Source organism: Bacillus rossius, chromosome 14, assembly GCF_032445375.1.
Source record: "Bacillus rossius redtenbacheri isolate Brsri chromosome 14, Brsri_v3, whole genome shotgun sequence".
Classification (NCBI taxonomy): Eukaryota; Metazoa; Arthropoda; class Insecta; order Phasmatodea; family Bacillidae; genus Bacillus; species Bacillus rossius.
Window position 1 is genome coordinate 21699034 of NC_086341.1, and position 22942 is coordinate 21721975.

General features: G+C 37.1%; 1 protein-coding gene across 1 annotated transcript in view; it reads right to left on the reverse strand.

Annotated features, from left to right (window-relative positions):
* The window catches only part of LOC134538713 (neurotrimin-like), a 624622-nt gene that overhangs the window by 252335 nt on the left and 349345 nt on the right, over positions 1-22942 (reverse strand). The window contains exon 3 of the mRNA XM_063380151.1: positions 20175-20375. Coding sequence (XP_063236221.1) covers positions 20175-20375 — 201 coding nt within the window. The remainder of the gene's footprint in view (positions 1-20174; positions 20376-22942) is intronic.

Here is a 22942-nt window from a genome sequence, read left to right on the forward strand (position 1 = left end):
TAATTATTAATCAATATTGATCAATTAACAAGAACTATTACTCACTGCCAAATTTATAATACCATAAATAACTTTTTTTAGTAAATATCAAAGCTAGGGTTAATTACAATAAATTAGTTTTTAATGAAATTTTATATTATGTATAGATTAAATGTGATCGAGCCTTTTCCAAGACGGATTTCGTAGTTCTGCAAATAACACCTTATTATTGAGTTATAGTGCAACAGATTCTGTCAATAGGCTACATAAACACACTGCAATGAATTCATAGGCATTGATAATGTTCTGCCGTCGAATGAATGAACAATGAGTAACATGTCAGCTACTCCGCGACGAGAAAACTAAAAAGCACGGACCTTCCTCAAAGTAATTCTTTAAATTATAACCATACTGCCATAAAGTGAAAATAAAAACAATCAATATTTTACGCACGGGATTTGTTTAAACTTTTTTTTCAAAAGCTTATTCTTGGTTGGCCTCAACATATTTAAACGCTCGTGGGCTCGTAATTATAATACTGTGTGCGTTTATTAACCAAAAATAATAATAATACGTGACAAATAATTACCCTGTCAAATTATAGCTTTAAAAGCTTTATACCAACCAAAAAAATAGTTACACAGCTATAACCATTCCCATATAACAGTGTTTAACAATACTGATTTACACAAGTAATTAAAATAATACGTGCTTGAAAGAACGCCATATTCTTTTGCGAAGATGGTCAGTGGCGCGGTGCACAATAGCCGTTGTGTTGCCCTCTGCCTAAGTCGGATGGCGTCAGGCGCAGGTGGGTCCCTACCGCCGCGACCCGCCTATCCCTGCAGCATGGCGGGGTTCAACCTGAGCCGCACTCCGCCACGTGGAGCCTGCGGCCCGCCCAGTTCTCTGCACCGTCCGCAACCTACCAGCGTCAGAAATCGTTTCACAACAATGTTCCACGAAAACGTTCCATTACATTACGGCCTTGAAATTTTATTCCCATTGCGCCCAAAGAAGTTTCAATATAAATTTTTTTTTTCCATAATAAACTATTTGAATTAATATTTTATTTGATCAAAAATAATAGTGTCTCTACATAAAGAAACCAGATTTATGTGTATTAACTGCGTGGTGTTTGCGCAAAAGGGATACATACATTTCAGCTCTAATTGTATTAATATAATATATGAGGATATTTTTTTAATTCCTCACTTCCTTCGACTTTGGTAACAGTGGGACGCACTCACGGAATGCGAACACATACACACACTACCGCCGCGTTGAAGCGTGGAGCGGACGAACTGGAATATAACAATTTTTACCGCTCGGTTGCAGTCCGCCCTGGCACCCCTTTTTGCGGCAAAAAGAAAAAAAAAGGCAGTAAATCATTGAACGCGAGGCTGGGAATGACTTTGCAGCAGTCCACTAATTCAAGCCTCCCCATGTTTGGGAGGAGGGGAGGCCCTATACTGTCCCAAAATTTTAATTAAAGTTACCAATTTAGGACGTGGTCACAGCACCTGCTACGGCTAAGAAACGATCGCTTATGGAAATTACAACCGGTGGAAAACTGGGGATAATGAAGCAGAAGGGTTCAAAACATGGCGGGAGATACTTCATTTTTTTTCTCTCGCCATTTTGTAGCGTCAAGTGACGTTCCACAAGATCACACCCCCTTCACGACGATCGTTTATTGGTAGAGACAGGAAAATTCCGAGGATTCATTTCCCCCTACAGGCTAAAATTTCAAATACTTCATCTTAATGCTGCTGCTACTATCGGCACAGAACTTACCTGAAGGACTTTGGGCCGATGAGAAACCCTCAACATAAGCAGTATCGTATCAGAGGCTACTAAGTTGGGATGTCTATTATATAAGCAGCCAGTGACTGGTTAACGTTAACATTTTCCTGAATACACATTTAACTATAGAAACTATCCTAAAGGTCATTGAACCCGCAAATGTTTCGTTTCCTTACTGAGCATATGTGATTTCTTCATTGGCTGTGCTAAACTGGAGAGAATCTCTAGTGCAGGTCCGCGGGCCAAATCTCGCCAGTAGACAAATTTCTGTAAGCCCACCACGAAAGTTATAAAGTTAAGAAAATGGTTCAAAGAAAATTACCTAATTGTCAATTGAATCAACTCTTCATTTACTGGGATTCGTTAAGACGGCCTGTACTTAATGTGCAATGATTTTTTTAATTATTTCCCTTTATTAACGAGAAATAACAATAAACATACCCTTGTGAACTGCGCTTGCTCTTACTTTGCCTTTGTGAGGCGCGCTCGAGTCAGCAGTCCCGTTATCGACACGGGTGGCGATGGTGACTGCACTGGCCTTGGCTTTATTTTTGGCCTCCCAGAACCTCAGGCAGTTATAAAACTAATTAATTCAAGCGGTCTGAAGGTATGTGGCTCCCTGTTGAATACTTCTTTAAAGGCAGTTTTTATCATTGGCGCAGACGTATCCTCGTAGACTGCGGGTCATTCGAAATTGCATCCCACATACACAGGTGTTTTAATTCTAGACTGTCGTGAAATTTATAAACAATTTTTTTTGTCTTGTTTAATATTTCGCAAATAATCCTTTAAATTATGCAATCCCTTCCTTTCTTAAAAAATCTTACAAGACAAATAACAACAAAATATATTGTAGCTTAAATACCAACCTGTGAAGCTTGTACCTATGTTAATTTTACAAGTATGATTGACAGACGTTACTTTTCCTTAGTTAAACGTTTGAAGAATAGTAAAAAAAAATTTTTACCCATTCCAATTCAATTATAATTTCAATTTACTAAATACCTTCTGGTACATTTTTGGAAAATTGTTGTATTTTGAATATTTAAATCTTTCTTAAAATGTTATGCCATCAAGTGCAAATTGTACTTTACCAACCAATTTGTGTCAGACGAACCCTCTTCAAAAAGTGGACATATTTCCTCTTAAAAAGGTCATTTTACATAAACTAAAAACCTAGGGATGGAAAACCCTTTTGGGATTTTATTTGCTTAATCTTTTTTCCATTACAAAATATTTTGCATCAAGTTCACTCTACCGTCCTGCAATCGAACCTTAAAAAAAAAAAAACTAGTAAAAAAATTATCTGGGCGGATAGTAGGGGGTGGATTTATTAAATATACCCGTGGAAAAACGCAATCATTTTTGGGGGGAAAAAATGGTGGGGGGGGGGGGGAATGAGTGTAAGGGGATAGAGGAAAAATTTTAGCTCGAATTCGCCCAAACGATTCTTATTTTGTGGACGTATTTTCCGCCACGTCAGCATATCGCGAAGGGTCGGATGGTGAGGGGGGAAAAATAGGGGTGGATGGAGTGGGGGGTGTTAGGCGTGGAAAGGAAAAAGGTGGAGAGGGGGGGGGGAACTGCCCCAGGGCACGAATATTTATATCAGTCGGCGGATACTTTATCATTTCCAGGCCGCCAACTCCGCGCAACGCGACACGAAAATGCTTGCCGAAGAGGTTTTTTTCTTTATATATATACATATACATATATAAATATAATGGAAGCAAGGCCGAGCAGGAAATATCGCTGACCGGGCGGGATTCGAGCCTTTTTACGCGTAAATACCGGTGTTGTATCTTCCTCGCGGCGCTTCACGAAATGCTTTGCTTGGATGCTTTCGACTGGGTTATTGAGATCCCGTTACACGCGATAAGATCGCAAGAGTTCCATTCAAGTGCAAAAGACTTTCAAGAAAACCGGGCAGGCGGAAGAAACGCTTAATAGTGCATGTTTTCGCCGTAATGAACCAGCGAGTTTGCAAACACCGACGGGGCCGTGCCTCAGTTTCTAATTGAAATTTATTGCACTGCACTTCTGAAATTTAATTTTCTTTTTCAAAGCACTTTTCTTTAAAATAAATACTAGACCTTAGCACACGGTTTTTTTTTAATTTACGTAATCTGATATTGCTTATAAAATATATGTTTTATTTGCAGTCATCAAGTGATTATGTGACAGATGCCACTTCGGAGTTAATTACAAAAAAAATTTTTGGGTACTAAGTTTAAACTGGAACTAAATATAACAAAATATTTAAATGCAGCAAGTAACTACACGGTTATAAATTTTAGTAAGTTTATGGAATTACGACGAAGATAACGGATACCAAAATTTTTTGTATAAACCAAGCCTGATTTAAAATTGAAAGTTATGTGTTCCTTTCAATACTAGCGAAGAAAAAAAAGTTCGTAGAAAAAGAAGCGTTTAGTTAAAAATATAAACACTTGTCAGTTTATTTTCAAATGAAATAACCTTTGCATCCGCATATTTACGAAGATATATGTATATTGTTACATATACCTGGATAATTACTTTGTAAACAGTGTCCTTCGTATCCTTAACGCAAAAAATTTTAAGAGTATGTTTTGCTTGCACAAGAATCATTTGTTTATATTGCACATAACTCTCACTATACATTCTATAGAAATATATCTAAGGGACACAACACATTTTACAAGACGCAATGAATGATGAATGAATGAATGAATGAATCAGAGGTTAACGACTCGAAGAAACCGGAGTCAAAAGAGAAGGATAATTGATGCAACGAACAAATATACAAAAACCAGAAACACCCTGATAACACACACCAGGTTCACGGCTATGTCCACCGGTCCATCCCATTGCACAAAAAAAAATATCTTAAATGACAGCGCCGGTAATCGAATCTCGATCTCTTTGGTTAGCAACGTTGCCAGACCGTGAGATTTGTCCCATTTCGAGCGATTCTTCACGAATTAAAATTTAAGGGAACGAGACAAATTATTTTGTTTCAAATGGTTAATATATTTGGACTTTTATATAAGAAAAATAATGAAAAAAAACTTTATTTTACTATAATAATATACAAACGAAATACGATACTAGCACATTAGCCTTTATATCAACCACGTGTTGACAATGACAACGTTTCAACAGTATCGAATATTATTTCAGAAGCATAATGAAAATTAGTTCAACACAGAGACGCAAACGAAACGCTGAATGACGATACAGTCACATCACTGGACTACATAATTTAATGATTTTTTTTATAAAAAAACATACCGTGGGGAATTTTTTTTTTATCTAAATAGAAAAATTTACTCATCTCAACTTGGCAACACTGACACAACTTAACGGGCGGTGGTATAACATTTTTTTTTTTTTTCGCGACGTGCCACACACCTGAGCCACGGGATGAGACGAAGGGAAAAGTTGGGAATGTTTTTTTCTTTCAGTTTTATTGTTTGTATGTGCCTCCCCCTTTAGGAAGGAGCTTGGCAGCGCGCCTCGCGGACGATCCGGGAACTAATATCACTTACCGTGTCTCCTCGTGGATATTGGCGTCTACCCGCCCGTCGGACGTCACGTGGAAGATTTGTGCGACGGCAGAATGTGGGACAGTGGGGCGAGCCACCCCTATCTCTCCCTGCCGAAACCAACCCTCCTCTGGCGTTATGACCGGGCTGATATGAAGGGAAACCTCCGCGTGGACGAAGGAGGGGCGGGGGGGAGGGGACCCCAACCCCGTGAAGGGCATGGCATGGAAAAGGGGGTGGAAAGCTGGAACCCTAGCATTCCCGGCGATACATTCCGGGCGCCTTATGGATTCCGGGGCACCGGAGGAATGTGATGGCTCAGGGAACGTGGGAGTGGGGGTACAGAAACACCTTGAATATCCTCCCCCCCCCCCCCAGATACCCTCTCTAACTTCAGGAGCAGCTGCGGTCAAAAGGGCCACCACGTCTTTCGTCTCACGTGGGAACAATAGTTTAGGCCCCGCTGGATATATGTTGTGCCTGTCCCTTCCCTGGAAAAGCATTTCAATAAAGTTGGTTCCTGCATGCTCTTTTTTTTCGTGCTTGGATCCACCAAATTGTTTGTTTCAAATTTCATCGTTATACAAAAAACTAAAAAAATCATAAGAGTAATAATTATTGTTTTATTTTTCTCTCTTGTTGAATTATGAAGCAAAAACTACCATATATATATATATATATATATATATATATATGGATGCTTATTAAAACAGTTCCTATTAAATTAGGTAAGATTATTATCATTTGCTCCAAATAGTTTCAAGATATTGATTTTACACTTAAGAAACATTTTGTAACCAATCAAGAAGTGGTATCTGTAATTTGATGATCGCATATACATTATACATTATATAAATTATATTTTATATAAAGAGAGTACAGTTTTCTAGCCTTCAATATTTAAAAAAATTATGTATTATTAATATAAAAATGTTGTAGTGCTCACATCAATTTATTTAACTAATATAATTAAACGAACATATAGCCTAAGCTGACAATACATTAAGTTTATTTACTTTGTGTTTAATTGAAAAAAAATTAATTAACAAAACATTTGTCCTCGTAACGAACTTATAGTGGATAATAATTTGTAATTTGAAATGAATAAACTCTTAATGCATTTACACACATGAGGTATTTATTTAGGATGGAAGCAAAATTTTCAGGTTACTTGTGACACCATTTTAGTCCTATATAATTAAATTTAGCATATATTTCTTTGAAAGACTACCTTTTGCACTCGCTACCATAAAACGTTTCTCGAAATATTTCTAGATAGTAAATTTTGTTTAATGGTTTCTAGATCCCAAAACCAAACTAAATTGTTAGTTATGAAGTACATTTTTCACTTTTAAAGATATTGTTATGATTGGAGTAAATTTTGTACACATTGTTTTAGACTCATAGGTAGAAAAAATAAATAATGGAGTCCACGCGTCTGTTAAAGAGAAAATTATTACCAAAGGGGGACATAAATGAGGGAAGGATTTTGTTTTAACTCCCTTGATATGAAAAAAAAAATATTGCATTCGTTTGAACATATTTTACCTATTAACAGTAGAATAAATATTCTTTTGTATAAAAGTTTCTTTTTTGATAACGCCGTTCATTTGTTAAAGGTGTCGAGGAAGGTATATTGGGGACAATAATTATTTTGTTATCCACAATTTTATTAGATGTGTATATTTATGTGTTTTATAATTATGTAATTGTAGGTTTTCCTTTATATTTTTCATATATTTTGAAAGGTATTGTTCACATATTCGTCTCACGTTTTGTTACCGAGCTGGCAGAACATTCTATTTGTTCGGGCACGCTGTTCATTGCTCCGGTGATGTCACGAGGTGATGCTAGCGTTGGACAGAGTGTGGGTTGTTTTGTGATTGAGTGGAGTTCATTTATACTGAGCTGTGACTTGTGTCCCAAAATTATTGTGTATTAATAATTTTAAACTTTGATAGTTATGCTTGCTAACAAAGTTTTAATTTTGTAAAAAAGGTTAGTAATCAATATCTTGCTTCTATACCAATTAGTTTTCCCACGACCAAACTTCCCCCACTCCCTCCCCAATTTACTACTGTCATTCGACGAGTCTTAAAAATTAAGTCATTATGGGATGGAAGTCCTCAATGTAAAAACAAAAAAATTATAGGGTTCGAAAAGCAATTTTTTCCGGGATATTTAAAAATATAAAAAAAAACTGACAAGTCTGCTGCTTTACAAAAGCTATGTTTATTTACAGTTGATTTAAAAAATTTTTTTGTATAGTATGGATAAGGAGAGCCAAATGGAATAAAAATGATTTATTTTTTGTTTAAAGGCAATACTGGTGGCTACTGTATGATATATTTAAATATATATTTCAGAAAAAAATATGTATTTTTATTTTGCCTTTTAATTTATAAAATATTCTAAGGATTTTTAAGGCTAGGTAAACAGAAATAATGTTTTCTGAAAGAAATTAAACCATATCACATAGTATACAGTAAAATTGACTTTAAACATAAAAAAATTTCCGTTTTGAATGCCATTTAATTTTTTTCGTTGATAATGCACTAAAACTTTAAAAAATCCAGCTATTATGCAAAAAAAAAAGAATGCAAAGTTATTATTTTTCTTCAGACAGTCAGGAAGTTTAACCGTGTGGAACTAAAATATGAAATAAAGACCTGAACGGGACCAATTAACGATATGAGCAACATCGACGGCGCAAAACTGGTTCGGGGCCCCGCGCTGGTAGTTCACCATAACTTTGGTCCGCACTATACATTGGAGACTATACATTTATACGGAGAAGCTCGTGCTATATGTTGAGTCTATGATCTTCGGACTTCTATACAAAGGCAGGACACTCCGCTAAGGTTATTTATACTTCAGGTTCAGAAGATGAATGTTATGAAAGTTGGGCGCACTTAACTGTTTCGCCACCTGATTGCTGTAATGGTGACTGTTGGTGAATTCCGTCATTTGTTTGCCGTTGATGTGTGCACGTGTACCTATGCGTGTTTAGGCCCCTTTCTACAATGACACGCATCGGGACACGGACACGTAAGGATTAGCTCGGCAATGCCCAGCTCGTCCGTTTACGTGACACCGTAATGGCGATTATTTATCTGCGGCGATAGACATGTTTGCATTGTCCGTTACACACATTGTCCCGTTACGCTTTGTCCCGTCACGCTCATTGTATGCTTGCGCTGCATCTATCTCTCTTCACTCGATTGGAACAACCATCGATTTGAATTTTTCGAGGCACATTAAACTTGAAACACTCCCATTCGTTTCCTACTTTTCCTATCATCGTCCTATTCTTAACAGAATATCACAGATTGGAAGAAGTTAAATAGCAAACATGTATAAAAGTTATAGTTAAAATAATTTCTTCGTTAAAGTAATAAACATATTTGAATTAATGAGTGCAAATAAAAGTTAATTTATCAATGAAATTGTAGATTTCATTTCACTCCTTCTTTTTATCCATACAACATAGTGATAATTCAATAAAAATTATTCAATTTTATTCATAAAAGTATGCAATTATTTCATCAATGTTTTGTTATGACGTTGTCACGTTAAACTAACGTCCGTAAATCGAATTTACAGACAACCAATATTTTAATTTGTTTCAAGTAAAAACATCTATAATGATCTTCTATCAGCTAATGGTTTATTGTTATTATATACGTGATTCCTGACTGTGTTATGTTCTCAGAGCACAATTTTTTTAGATTAAAAAGTTTATTTTTTTGAACCGCATATTTCTATCGCATTGGTTGCCATTTGTTACCTTTTCGAGAATTTATCAAGTGGGTGGCGCAATAGTGAAATTATCCGGGATATCCGTCTCCGTTTCTGTGTCATTGTAGAACATGACTTCATGTAGCTGACTTTAGTATCAGCTTAGCGAGTATTGTAAAAACAGAAACGAAATAACTCTTGTCTACAGTCACACTAATTTAAAGTTATACGAGCGAGAGAATAATATCAGTGCCTTTACTGTAAATTACAAATATGCATACCACTGAATTTTATACACGTGCACTTCTAACCATAAGTCAATGTCTGAAAACATGTTCGAAACAATGCCAATTGAAAAGATTTAGTTAAATTGTTAGAAGGTTTGAACTCAAGCTCACATGTAAGGAATTCATGTTAACTCCCTACATTCAGAACCTTAAACTTAAAATGTTTAGGGTCTGAACTTGGTCACTTATTTAGTCGATTAAGAGCCCAAAAAGGCTATTGCGAGCACGTTTGTTAGCTCTTCAACGATAGAGACTAACAAAACTATTTATCTCATTAATTACGTAATCCCTACACGCATATGTATTGGCAGCTCACTTAATGATACTTAATAACAAGCAAACATTTATTCGTTGAACGGTAATTTTTCTTTATATGTAAACGATCCTAGAATTTATGTACAGAAAACATATAATGCAGAGCAAACACGAGCTCACTAGCGTCCAAACCTTTATTCTGTGCCAAACTTGCCTGTGAAGGAAGACAGAGAGACGGGAACTGAAACGAACCATTCTGTTCTGAACTTTTGGAAGGTTATTATAAATTATTTTATTCTGTTTTCAAAATTCAGTTTAGTTGAAGAATAATGAAACGCCAGAAGTAAATAATGAGAAACTGCAAAAATTGTTTTCTCTGTGAATATATAGGCGTTTCGTATTAATCTCATTTTTGGAAATGACTACAACTGTAATAATTAAGTCAATAGATCCTATAGTGTTTCACTTTGATATTTTTTTTTACTTGTTATGTATCCTTCAACGACGGTAACATTTGAAAATTAAACGATAAAAATTGTTTCGGCATAAAATAAAGTTGTAACAAACTTAAGAGTTTCTCGGTTCTTATCCCTCCCCCAGTAAGAAATACAGATTTATCCCTAAGCTCTAGTAGAATAAACTAGGGACAGGACAAACCAATCTCTTTAGTATTCGAAACATTCGATATTTGAGGAAACGGATTTTAAAAATATTGTAGGGAAAATAGTAAAATTACACACGGGTTACCTCTTCTGCATACGTATAATGTTACTATTTCCCATTATACTTATAAATATTTTTTCAACCTGTGTTTGTCATGGAAACTTAAGTTTGTATAACAACCAAATATTTTTCATTCATTGTTCTTTATTCTGCGTTTGACCCTTAGCATCTAGATAAGGATTCGAAGGGTTAACTCGAGGTACTCTCTGGGATTCTAATTTATAGATTCAGATACGATGGTTTTATTTGAGGTAATCTCTGGGAAAAGAATTTAGAGATTCGGATTCGAAGGTTTTACTCGAGGTACTCTCTGGGATCCTAATTTATAAATTCAGATACGAAGGGTTTATTTGTGGTACTCTCTGGGGTTCGAATTTATAGATTCGGATTCGAAGGGTTTATTCGAGGTACTCTCTGGGTTTCGAATGTAGAGATTCGGATACGAAGGGTTTATTCGAGGTACTCTCTGGGATTCTAATTTATAGATTCGGATACGAAGGGTTTATTCGAGGTACTCTCTGGGTTTCGAATGTAGAGCTTCGGATGTCACGAGGCTGGTATTCGGCCCACCTCTATAATAAACCTAACCCGCGCGCCACCCGCAAGTGTATCCCACGGCTAGCGGCCGCTCCAGCGAGGCCTTGTGACTGATTTGCCGGCCGAACGTAGGCGCGTGTCCGGGGTCGATAATCAATCCGATGCCGCCGCCTGACGATGAACGTCCCTCCCCCCCCCCCCCCCACATACTTACCCCCCCGGGGGTGGTGCCGAAAAGGGGGGGGGGGGGGGAACCCATCCGCGAACGTCCGTACGCCCGGCCAGCGATTATGATTCTCTGCCCCACCTTTCTTTCTTACACAGTCGTCCCTATATCATGTCTCATGCTCAGTTCACAGTGAGCGCGCCGAGGGTCCCGCCTACCCTGGCACATACACGGTGTGCAAAGCGTCAGAAAAAAAATCTAAGCGATTTGAAAACTGCTTAAGATAGCCAAGTGAGGTCTGTTTACGAAGATCATTTAAGAATACGCTGTGAGGGACTGTGAACACTATTATGTAGTGATGCAGAGTGGTTTCCATTTAAATGTACAAGTTTACAAGTATCTGTAAATCAACCTGGATATTTATGTTACAGTAACTAAAAAAATAGTCAGTCATGCATGGGGACTGTCAACAGAAGTGAAAACTTAAAACTTTGTTTTTGAATGTGTAATATGACATCATTTCTACGTCAAATGTACGTAAAAAATGATTTTGGTATTATATCAGTACGATATCATTTATCCTTACATCATTTTTTAGTCACAACAGATGTAGCGCAGTGGTATGTAAAAATTACGTAAAAATTCATTACCCAGCTATGACTTACCAGTGATGTCAGACCTAGGTCATGTATTCACGTGGTCAAATTAACTTCACTTACTGCTAATACAGCATGTCGGTGATGCGAACTCACAAGATTTTACCCATCCAAAAAAGAGTCCAACACGCACATGATACAGTCGAGTATATTCAATGTATTAGTGTATATATGCGTGTTCATGTACAAAGGCCGCTGCGCGTCGCCAGTCTGGCGCAACACGTCACTAGCATGTCGGTGACGCGAACCCATCAGTTTTGCCCCTACCAATAATCGCCCAACGCGGCTAAAGAAGTTTTCACTTCAAAAAAATTACAATGTAGTGTACAAGTCAAGTCGATGGCGTCTTTAGAGTATTTATAAAAATATAACGCTTAGAAGATAACGAAAACTGCCAAGCAAATGTGTATTTCATATTTTAGCTATTAAATGAACTGTTGAAAACAAAGACTGACAGCAGCTCTGCTTGAGGCCATGATTGCATTATATCACACTTTTGCATACTTGCGGAATCGCGCGTTTGCTATCTGGCATACGTTCTCACTTGCATAATTCCGCGCACGGGATATCTTGCACACATTCTTATACTGTCTTCTGTGCGCTTTGTAAATTTCCACACACTTCAAATATTTGTGTACCCTAAAAACAGTTATGTATTTCTCTATCTGTGAAGTTTTACGTCAACCGCGCGTAAAGGTCACGCAACCTTTTTTTTTTAAAAAAAAAAAGCTTTGATGGAGAGGTACTGATTTACTTAGACGTTCCTTTATAAATGCGGTTGTCCCGTTCCTTAAAATACAGGGTATGACGGTGTTAAAATCGTCATGGCATTATTAATTTTTCACCTCCTTGCTAAAGATATCTCTACAAAAATATATTTTTAAAATTAACTATGGGTACATATAAATTGCTTGCCTCGCCATTTCTAGCTGCATCGAAGGCGAATATCTCACTAACGCTTCGGCAGACGTTACATTCTACTACTGCCACCCTGAAGATGGCGACAGTAAGTTCGACCGAAACGTCGGTGAACTATTTGCCTTCCGACTCGGCTATAACTCAGAAGGCTCCCCCCCCCCAAAAAAAAACCCTCACACAATGGCCGCAAAGGCCTACGATTCGTATAATTAATTTGCCTATCCTACTTTATCCAGCGTCTATCTGCATAAGTTACCTGAGATCAACGTTAACAAGGACCAAGTCCTCTTGCGAGTACGTGTACGCGAAACATTTCAAAAATTATAATGAACCCGAGGAGGAAGGTGATATTAAAAAAGTTTTATGATTTCTGGTCCCACAACGTAATACTACTCTCACCAGTTACGTTTTTATCCGCGGGGCGTGTGTGTGTGTGTTCGCGCGCGGGTATGCTGTCCCGTACCAATGCCGCAGCTGGAAGAATTTCACACAACGTTATCTATTCACGCGACCCGCACTTTTTTTTCACTCCCGCACAAAGCAGTGTTGCCAACTGGGTGCTGTGGGAGACCTACCTCCTCCAACCCCCCAACCCCTCCGCCACAAGCCCATCGCCCGCTCGAAATCTCATTACCGAACCCCAGAGTCCGCAAAATAACTTTCCGTCATAGCGCGCTGCCTCCTCCTCTCCCCCCTACACACGGAACAGGCAATTTACAGAGCAAGGGAAAAAAAAAACAGAATTTTCGCTAGTCATTTTCCACACGCGAATTTTATTTCGAGGTGTATTTCCCCTTCTCCAAAAAAAAAAAAACCCTTTCCGCGTTTCTGTGTTCTCTCCAACTTGCTGTTTTCCGAATAGTTAGGACGTGTCCTCTACCGAAGCAGCCTAAACCAGGATATTCTTTAATTTCAAGGCTGCGTTCAGTGAGAAATAACCAAGAATGATTGTATTATTTCGACGCTTGGATAAGCTGGTTCGTAAAATAATAATAATTTTTCCTTGGTCGTTTGTTTACGTCTGAATAATTTGCATTCATACACGTTTCAAATTGTCATTTGGTAGGAAAAGGAATCGTACGATTAGGTGACGTGAGCAGTTAGTTGGCAACGCGCTGTAAATAGTTTTTTTAAATTGAATAGAAATATTCATGTTGAATTACAGATATATGTAAAATTTACATGAAAACAACTGTACCAAAAAAAAATAGTTTTTCCATAAATATTAGGTTCGGATTCTTGCTAGGGCTTTGTGTTGCCACAGGATTAACAGTTCACATTAATAAGCATAATAAAAGAAAATAAAGTCCAAGTATTAAATATTCCATTATATTTTCCAAGTTTTAAATAAATGATACCTTAATAAAACTTAAAATATAATATAAAATCATGCACCACATTTAAAAAAAAAAATAAATACTCAGTATTATCTCGATAAAAGTATTTCATACATGCAAAACTATGTATAGCCATGTGTTGTACAAAGTTATGATACCTTATTGTAGTCTTAAAAACCATTTCTTGGCTACTGGTTTCTAAAGGAATCTTTTGTAAACATACAGAAAACCATTTTTCTGTGGTCAACAGACAATCGTTACATTTTTACGGCATTTTAAAGGAGATATGGTTGAACCTAAGAGCGCGAAAGAATCGTATTTTCACTAAAACGTTGTACTGAAGATTCTGTAAGTATTCTTGCTCCTATTGTCAAAGTTAACGAAAAAGGATGACATGCTTCGAGACGCACTTTTCAAAGATCATTTTTTCATAGGGGTTCGTTTAAAAAGGTATTCGGAAACTGATACTGAGTCATATTGTACACAGAAAAAAACTTTTCTCTACTATTAACAAAATAATCCTTTTGAAACCAGTTGCCAAAAAATAGTTTGTAATACTATAATAATGATATGTAACTCTGTACAACACGTGTCTATGGTTATTTTAGAGTACATGAAATAGGTACGTTTTTTGAGATAATACTGAGTATTTCTTACGATAATAGGGGAAAATTTCATAAATTAATTCATGTTTAATTCAAGTAAAATTGGTTTGAACCGTAGTAACGATAATCGAATATTCAATATGTGTACTTAATTTTGTTGTTTGATGCTTATTATATGCGCAGTAAATACTGCAAAGCTATTTTAGGGAACAATTTAAAAATAAATTTAATTAATGTAGTTATAGGTACTGGGACAGCACAAAACTAAAATGCCCGCATAAGAATGCTAACCAAGTATTACTGCGAACAATATTTTGTAGTTAAAGACTTGTTTTCACATAAATCAGAAAGTTAAAAAATATCTGTTATTTAAAATAAATATTTTTGTTCCATTTATAAAAAAAATATTTACACTGTAAGAGACGGCATTAAGAAGACGTATTTTAGTTTTGTTGCCAGTGACTACCTTCTCTAAGTAACGAAAAACGAAATTTGTATCGTTAAATTTAACGTTGCGTTTTTGGCGTCACGTTCTGTGCTTCTACAAGGTTTTTATCCGTACCAACACACTATTAAGAGACACTTATAACTATGAAAGACGTGCAAAATTTCTAATTTTCTTAGTGTCAGGTGAACGTAAAAAACCATTTGGCGAGATTTTACTGAACAAACTTTTTACTGTAAATAATAGAGAAAATAATTTTAAATGAGCCACTGAGCGTCTGAGATTATGTTCAACTGAATGGAGTTTCTATAGCCAACGAGAATTTTGTGGCTTTAGGAAAGTTATTATAATGAAATGATAAGGATCATCACATTTATTTTTCACTTATTTTTTGGAATGTTCCTAATCCAAATTATTTTAGTAAATTCATTTAACGAAAGAGTTAAAATTCGCAATGGTTGTAGTAATTCAACCAGTTATACATAATCCAGACTCTCAGTGTTGTACCTTAAACAATTTCTCTATTTTTGTTCAACCCCAAGTCCAAAGATCCATACCAGCCTCTGAGAAGCACTTTAGACAACAATTACTATATAGTTTTTCAGCTTATTAAGTCGTGATAACCCTGCAGCAGAAGTTTGAAGGTACGAACTCAGACACATTCTGGATGTATAAACTTTCGAGGTGAAGATGGTTTTGTGGACTGTAGACCATGAAACGAAAAACACTGTAAAAATCTTCCTGAAGTCACACCATGGTAAAGTTTATAATAGGTTTTTTTTCGTATCCATCTAAAAGACAGTCTAGGAAATAATTATATTGCAAAAAAAAATTAAGCTGCATATTCCTTGCGTTTAAAACAGAGCTACGATTATTTATTGAATACATTTTACTAAAAGATAAACTCAAATTGTTTACAAGAGTGCTCATTAGTCGATATCAAGGTCACATAATTTGGCGACTTGCGCGAAGTTAATTAACCACTTCTTCTCCTTGTACATGACTGGCTATGAGTTGTCAGGGGAGTTTCAAGTTAACTGTACTTCAATCAGCAACGTGGAGTAGATTTAATTTTTGTTCCAAGTCTACTTTTATAACCAAATAATCTGCCAAATAATCGTGTTTTCTATTGCTAATATGGTTGCTACATTATTTAAATTATCTTACAAAACTTATCACACGCGATAAAAAGACTGATGAAATATATCTGCTAACTTAATAAAACTGTGAATTTTAATGGTCGGGTAAAATATTTTTTTTCTAACTTTTCTATTTACAGGCTTCCAGGATGGAATTATTTTTTTTAACTCGAAAGATAGGCAGCATAAATCACAGTATTTTTATTCGACACTGCTCCTCCCACATTCGATATCCAATTAACTGACCTCCCCTACGAAACCATCACCCGAAATAGGATCTTCTTTTTTTTTCGCAACAAACTTGGAACTTTTTTTTTCATCTTCTCATTTAAATTCCAATATTCTGCCCTTTGCAGTTGAGCTGCGCAACACAAATCGCCGTATAATCGGCAGTCCGAAACCTAAGCAGCCACGGCGGCCGATCACACAGGGGTGAGTTTTAGGGGAGGGGCGGTTAATTCCATCAAAGGGGTGGTTTCACGCACAGGAGAATAGAAAGCGACAGAGATAATCAACCTTTGATCACGCCAGATACGTGACGTTATAATGCGAGTTGAAATCTGTGATCTAAATTAATAACACGAGTGTGGCCCTATTTCCTATGAATTACACTAACACTACAAAATTACTGAGTGGTGTTTTTGACGTGACAACGTCTAATAAATCGATGAACGCCGGCTGCACGCACGAAAAAGTGTCCAGTTACGCACATTTTTCCGTTACGTGGTGTCCCGTTACGCTCATTGTCCCGTTACGTTGTGTCCCATTACGCTAATTGTTTCGTTACGCTGTGTCCCGTTACACTCATAGTTTCGTTACGTTGTGTCCCGTTACGCTCATTGTTCCGTTACGCTGTGTTCCGTTAAGCTGTCGGCGAGTGCAGTAATAATAGGTTATGTTACAATTGACTAAAAAATTATGGTGATTTATATAATTGATGATAGATATTTGATTACAGTTTATTTATATGAAAATTGGTTAATAATTATATTTTAAACTTTATAGCTAAAAGCCAGTTTTAAAAATTAATTACAAGTCATCTACACGTGAACGGTTTCGTCGACTGTTTATAAAGTGAAGTGAAAAGTTAATGTGGTTTTCATTGCTTATTACAACAACAATTTCGGCAATAAAGGTTAATTATTATTGCATTTCAAAAATCTGATTACTAGTATAATTTCAAGTAGGTAATTATTCTTTTATTATAAAAATAAAAATGATTCAATTTTATTCATAAAAGTAGGCAATCATTTCATCAATGTTTTGTTATGACGTCACGTTAAACTATCGTCCGTAAACCTACTTTAAAGACAACCAATTTTTTAACTACGATTAGCACGCGTAAGTATTTCGTGGGTTAATTCCGTAGAAAACTTGTATTGATTTATTTTTATTGTGTAAACATCTTAGCTATCGGTACACGGCATTTTGTAGTAGTAGTTTGTTGAATATAACGGAAGTCGCATGGAACGGAAATGTGTAAAGACGGTGACGGAAATGTGTAAACACGGTGTTGTCAACTGTGGCGAATGGTACGAACCAAAGTTCATAGATACAAAAATAAACTCTTTATTGAATTTTAACAAGATGGGCATTATTTTAATAGAATGTCTCGTCGAAAATGAGCTCCAAAGCCGACGTTAGAATTTTTTTCGGGTCTTTTAAGTTTTTACCCGAGCCGTTTCATTATATAGTTTAAACATTCGCTCTACAAAGCGAATTATTCGATAGTCGACGCAGCTGCTCCAGCAGTGAATTCTACCGGTGGGTGCGGAAACTTCAAGTGACTCGTGTCAAGAAATATAGTTGAAAACACAATTTTCGTATATTCTTCTCGCTCGACATTATTTTAAATAATCCTACGTTAAATTTCGTGTCCGAATTTCGAATTGTAGTTTATTTTCAACATGATAACACATAAACGTGCTCGTTACTAATGACTAGAGGCATGCATATTTCGCGAAAAGATTCCGAGACTAGCTGAAAGTTAAAACACTGTAGCATCGTCTGTGTTTCGTGATTGGGCGAGTTTGTGCTCAGGCACAAGTCGATTGCTTAACCACCAATCACAGCTATCGAGTGCGGAAGCAAACGCGTCCTGAGGGGCTCGGTCAACGACTTATCTCGCCGACGGCCGCCAATCACAAGGAAGAAACCGCTGGTGCGAGTATACCTTGTTGCAGTCTAGTAGGCTTTCAGATTTATTCGCGACAAATGCCTGACCCTACCAATGACAGATGTTATGCATTACTGTTGAGTACTGAAAGACTCGCTCTTTTTTATTTATTTAGCTATTATTTAGCTATCATGTGCGGCCGAGACCGAAAATAAGGAACCACTTAGCCAATGAACAAATAAAGTGATTTGATTATTATGAAGAACCAAAGAATTAAGCCATAAGCTAATGCAAGCATTTATAATAGGTGTTTAGAATATAATAATAAATATTTAAATATGTGTTTCTATTAGAAAATTAAATTAAGAACGAGCATTAAGCATACAGAGTTACAGATTCAATTTTTTGTTTTAAGTTTTCCGTGTTTTGTTTTTTACGGGTGTGAAAGGAAATAAGTTTTGCTGATTTAACTACAAAAAGTTGATATTCTTTCCTGATAAATTATCGATAAAATTCTGGTGGAATAGCGTAATTACAAGTGGCAACAAACTTTTTGTTATGAATTGGAAATTTTTTATTTGCCAGCGCTTTAATTTACATGGTAGTAAAATTTTAATTTTTCCCTTTTCCATTTACGTCTATAATTTTTTTCAACAGAACACTAGACAAACAAACACACTTATAATACGAAACTCTGACAAAAAAAATACCGTAGAACTCTTTAAAACATTTAAACTTCATTGCACGTAAATTCCGCACCAGCCGCTAGAATTCTCTGCCGGAGCAAGTTACGTCGACTATCGAATCGTTTGATTAGCAGAACTAAATTGTTTTTAACTGTATAATGAAACGGCTCCGAGAGAAGCGAAGAAGACTATGATAAGGGGGGAAATTACTGTTTAGTTCGTGCCATCCGCCACAGATGGCAGCACCGGGGGTGTCGCTCCCGATAACTGTTAGGTTGCCCGGGGGGGGGGGGATCTGTATGAGGCAAGTCGGCTCTGCGCTGCCTGGAGAAGGTCATTTGGGGGGTAGGGGGGGCCATGACCCCCACAAGGGTGGGGCTGGGTGGACCCCATGGGTCCCGGGCCCAACCCTGTTTATTTTTAAATGTTTAAAAATTATAATTTTTTACAAACTAAAAACAAAATTGAATACTGTTTCATCCAATGAAGTTTTAGAAGATTTTAACACAACTGCAGCTAGTTTTATATTTCTGTAACTAATTTTCATTTTTATCTTAGTGTGTTAAATAAATATAAATACTTGCTATGGTTATTTTAAAGTAAAATTAACTTCATAAACGAAGCTTAGTTAGGACTTAATAAAATAGTAACCATAATTGAGTGTAAAATTAGGGTGGAGGGGGGGCCTCTCCGATCCTGGGTCCAGGGCCCGTGATCGAATGCGGAGACCATGGAAGTGATAAGGGGGGGAGTTACGGTTTACTCCACAGATGGCAGCACCGGGGGTGTCGCTCCCGACAGCTGGGGGGAATCTGAATGCGCTGCTACCTTTGAATATATATATACTGTATAGAAGTCGCGAGTGGATAGGATTTACTCTACGTTTTTTTTCAGGAGCGCATGATGTGCAGCTTGGGAACTTCACCGCCTGCAGGGCGCTTCCGTAACGCCCTGTATCGTCTTAAGGTTGTTATTTACACGTTAGAGCGCAGCACTGTCGCCCGCTGTCATTCCCCCGCACCATCCCATCCATCATTCACTGCAGCTCAAGTGTCGTTCGACGGGAAGGGGGGGGGGGAAGTGGGTGTTCGAAGAGTTCGACACTTGTCCGCTAGGGACCGCCGCAAGTCGATGGCCCTGGAGATGGTGTTGATTGCGGCGGTGAATAACGGTATATATATATATATGTATATATATATATATATATATATATATTCAAAGCTGCTACTGGGGGGTAGAGGGAGGTGGACTCACCGAGTATCTCGAGCGTGTGGGTGACCTCCTTGGGCTCCATGGTGCCGATCTGGCAGGTGTAGTCGCCGGCGTCCTGCGGCTCCACGTCACGTATCTCCAGGTTGTAGCCGTCCACGAGCCGCAGCCGCGTGTCGGGCGACACCTTCACGCTGCCGGCCGTCAGGATGGCGATCCCGCGCTTCCACGCCAGCACGAACTTGCCTGCGGGGGCCACACACGTCCCACCCGCACCCGTCACACACCTCATCGAGTTCACGAGCCTTGACTTCTGGAAAAATCACCGTCCTCTAGTTAAGGGGCCCGCCTCGTCAGGGGTGTATGTGTGTTAGTGAGGCGGGATGATAAGCGCGACGCCCGCTGGTGCTTCTAGCGCGGTGTCTCCTCTGGACTGGCGCGCAGTCTTCTCGTCGACACAGGACAACTGTGAAATTTGAGCGGTGACCACATTTTTATATTACGGGGAAATGAAGATAAAGGTGTAATGCAAGTCCCTTAAGTACTTTCAAGAATCTGTACCACTTTTTTTACACCTAAAAATTACTCTGAAAACATGGGTTTCAGCCATTTTAACTCTTCTAGAAATACAGTTTAAAAACATGATCCAAAATTAAAAGTACTTTTCGGGCCTCAGCGAACTCTTAAATGCTTTTCGTAAACATACCCCACTCGGATATCTTGAGTAGTTTTGAAATCGCGTTGTTTTTCCTGAAGCTCTGCACACCGTGTGTGTGACCAGGTAGGCGGGCCCCTTAACAGCAAATGGCAAAAAAAAAAAAAAAAAAAAAAAAAGTGATAACAACTATTGTTGGAATTACTGAAAGACAATCATGTAGAGAATATTTTATGAATCTGAAAATACTCACATTACCTTGTATTTTTATATTATATACTGTTTATTGTATGTTAAAAGAGTAAACTACAAACTTTAATTTTAAGAAATAATGTACAGAACTGTAAAACCAGAAATAGATATTTCATTGATGTCAGTTATAAACGACTATGTATTTATATTTTATTATTATGTATTTTCAATGACAATGTCTATTGCGCCCTGTGTCTAATGACAATAAATATTATCAATTATCAAACAATTATCATTTATCAGCGTTTAAAATAATTTCACCTTCAATTCACCTAGAACGCTGGTCACAAATTATCCAGGGCTTCGTATATTTACGTTTGCAGAGTTGTTGGTAACTCTACAGCATTAACACTCTTTTTTATTGTTCCAAGTGTATGCAGCTTAGTTTCTACGAAGATTCAATTTACTTGAAACTACGGAGGACTCTTCGTTTATTTCAGTTAAATGCATCATAGATCTCAGGGGATTCACGAGCTTATTCGTGGAAAAATCACCGTCTCTAGCTAACACCGTTTAAATAATTTCATCTTCAATTCACCAAGAACGGATACAGAGGTCGCTATACTTTGAACATTAACAATTGACATTTTAACAACACATTCAAATACTGGCTAAGTCTACAGGAAGAACACGATAGTTTGTCTTGTTCCAAGTGTATACAACGTAGTTTCTGCGAAGAAAACTACGAAGAATATCGCTTCCACGCCAGCACGAACTTTCAGGGGAATCCACGAGCTCATTCGTGGAACATCGCCGTCTCTAGCTAACACCGTTTAAAAACCATTCCACCTTCAATTCACCAAGAAACGGATACAGAGTTCGCTATACTTTGAACATGAACACGTGGCCTTATCAACAGCACATTCAAATGCTGGCTAACTCTACAGCAAGAACACTCTAATTTGTCTTGTTTCAAGTGTGTACAGCGTATTTGCTAGGAATATTCAGTTACTTGAAACTACCGAGAAATCTCCGTTTATTTTTTAGTCAAAAGCTTCGTTAAAAAGTACACAGAAAAATTTACTGAATTTTTTAAAACAATAAATGTGAACATCATTTGACTGGAGTAATGATTACATTGGTTGTGGTGACACGTGTGAAATAACAAGCTATTGTGTACTTGGAAAATTATCCAGAATTTTTTCGAGTCACAAGGTATGCTTCAAACAGTTGTACATTTGCATTGCCTTCGTAGATCCACTAAAAAGGAGGGATTCTGCAGTAATAAATCAGCCAATTTGTAAGCATACGTGGTTTTATACATAAGACTATATGCATATACTTATACTACATGCTCAAATTCTTTTTATTATCAAATAACTGAATCTTCGTAGAAACTACACAGTATTTCGACTTTCGAGTTGCATACTTCGTTCTAAAACAAAGTGATCAAAATAAATGTGTTCTTACTTTAAACTTAATCACATGTTGAATGTTTTGTTAACGCACAAAGAATATACTTTTGGATTCATGTTCTTAGTATGTGAACTCAGTGTCCGTAAATTTACGAATAAAGCCGTAAATTAACGAAGTTCATTGAATAGTTTTACCCAGCGTTCTTCGTAAATTAAAGGTGAAAATTATTAACATAGTAAAGGACAATGCAGACAGCTTGCCACACTGCTGTGACGTCATCTGCAGCACCTGCTTGCTGAAGGCTTTCCCTTTTCAACTAGGTTTTGTTTACGTTTATAAATACTTTCACGTGTCTGATAAACAATACATATAGTATTTCATCAACACTTTGTATACATAGACATAGACTGAACAAAATTGTACTTTATTATTTATTTTGTTACAAAAAAATATCTTAAAACTACATGCACTACGGTGCAGTCTAGGTTATTCAGTGTGATAGATACGCAATCAAAATTTCTGATATTATGGTTTTCTGAAGTATGTATTA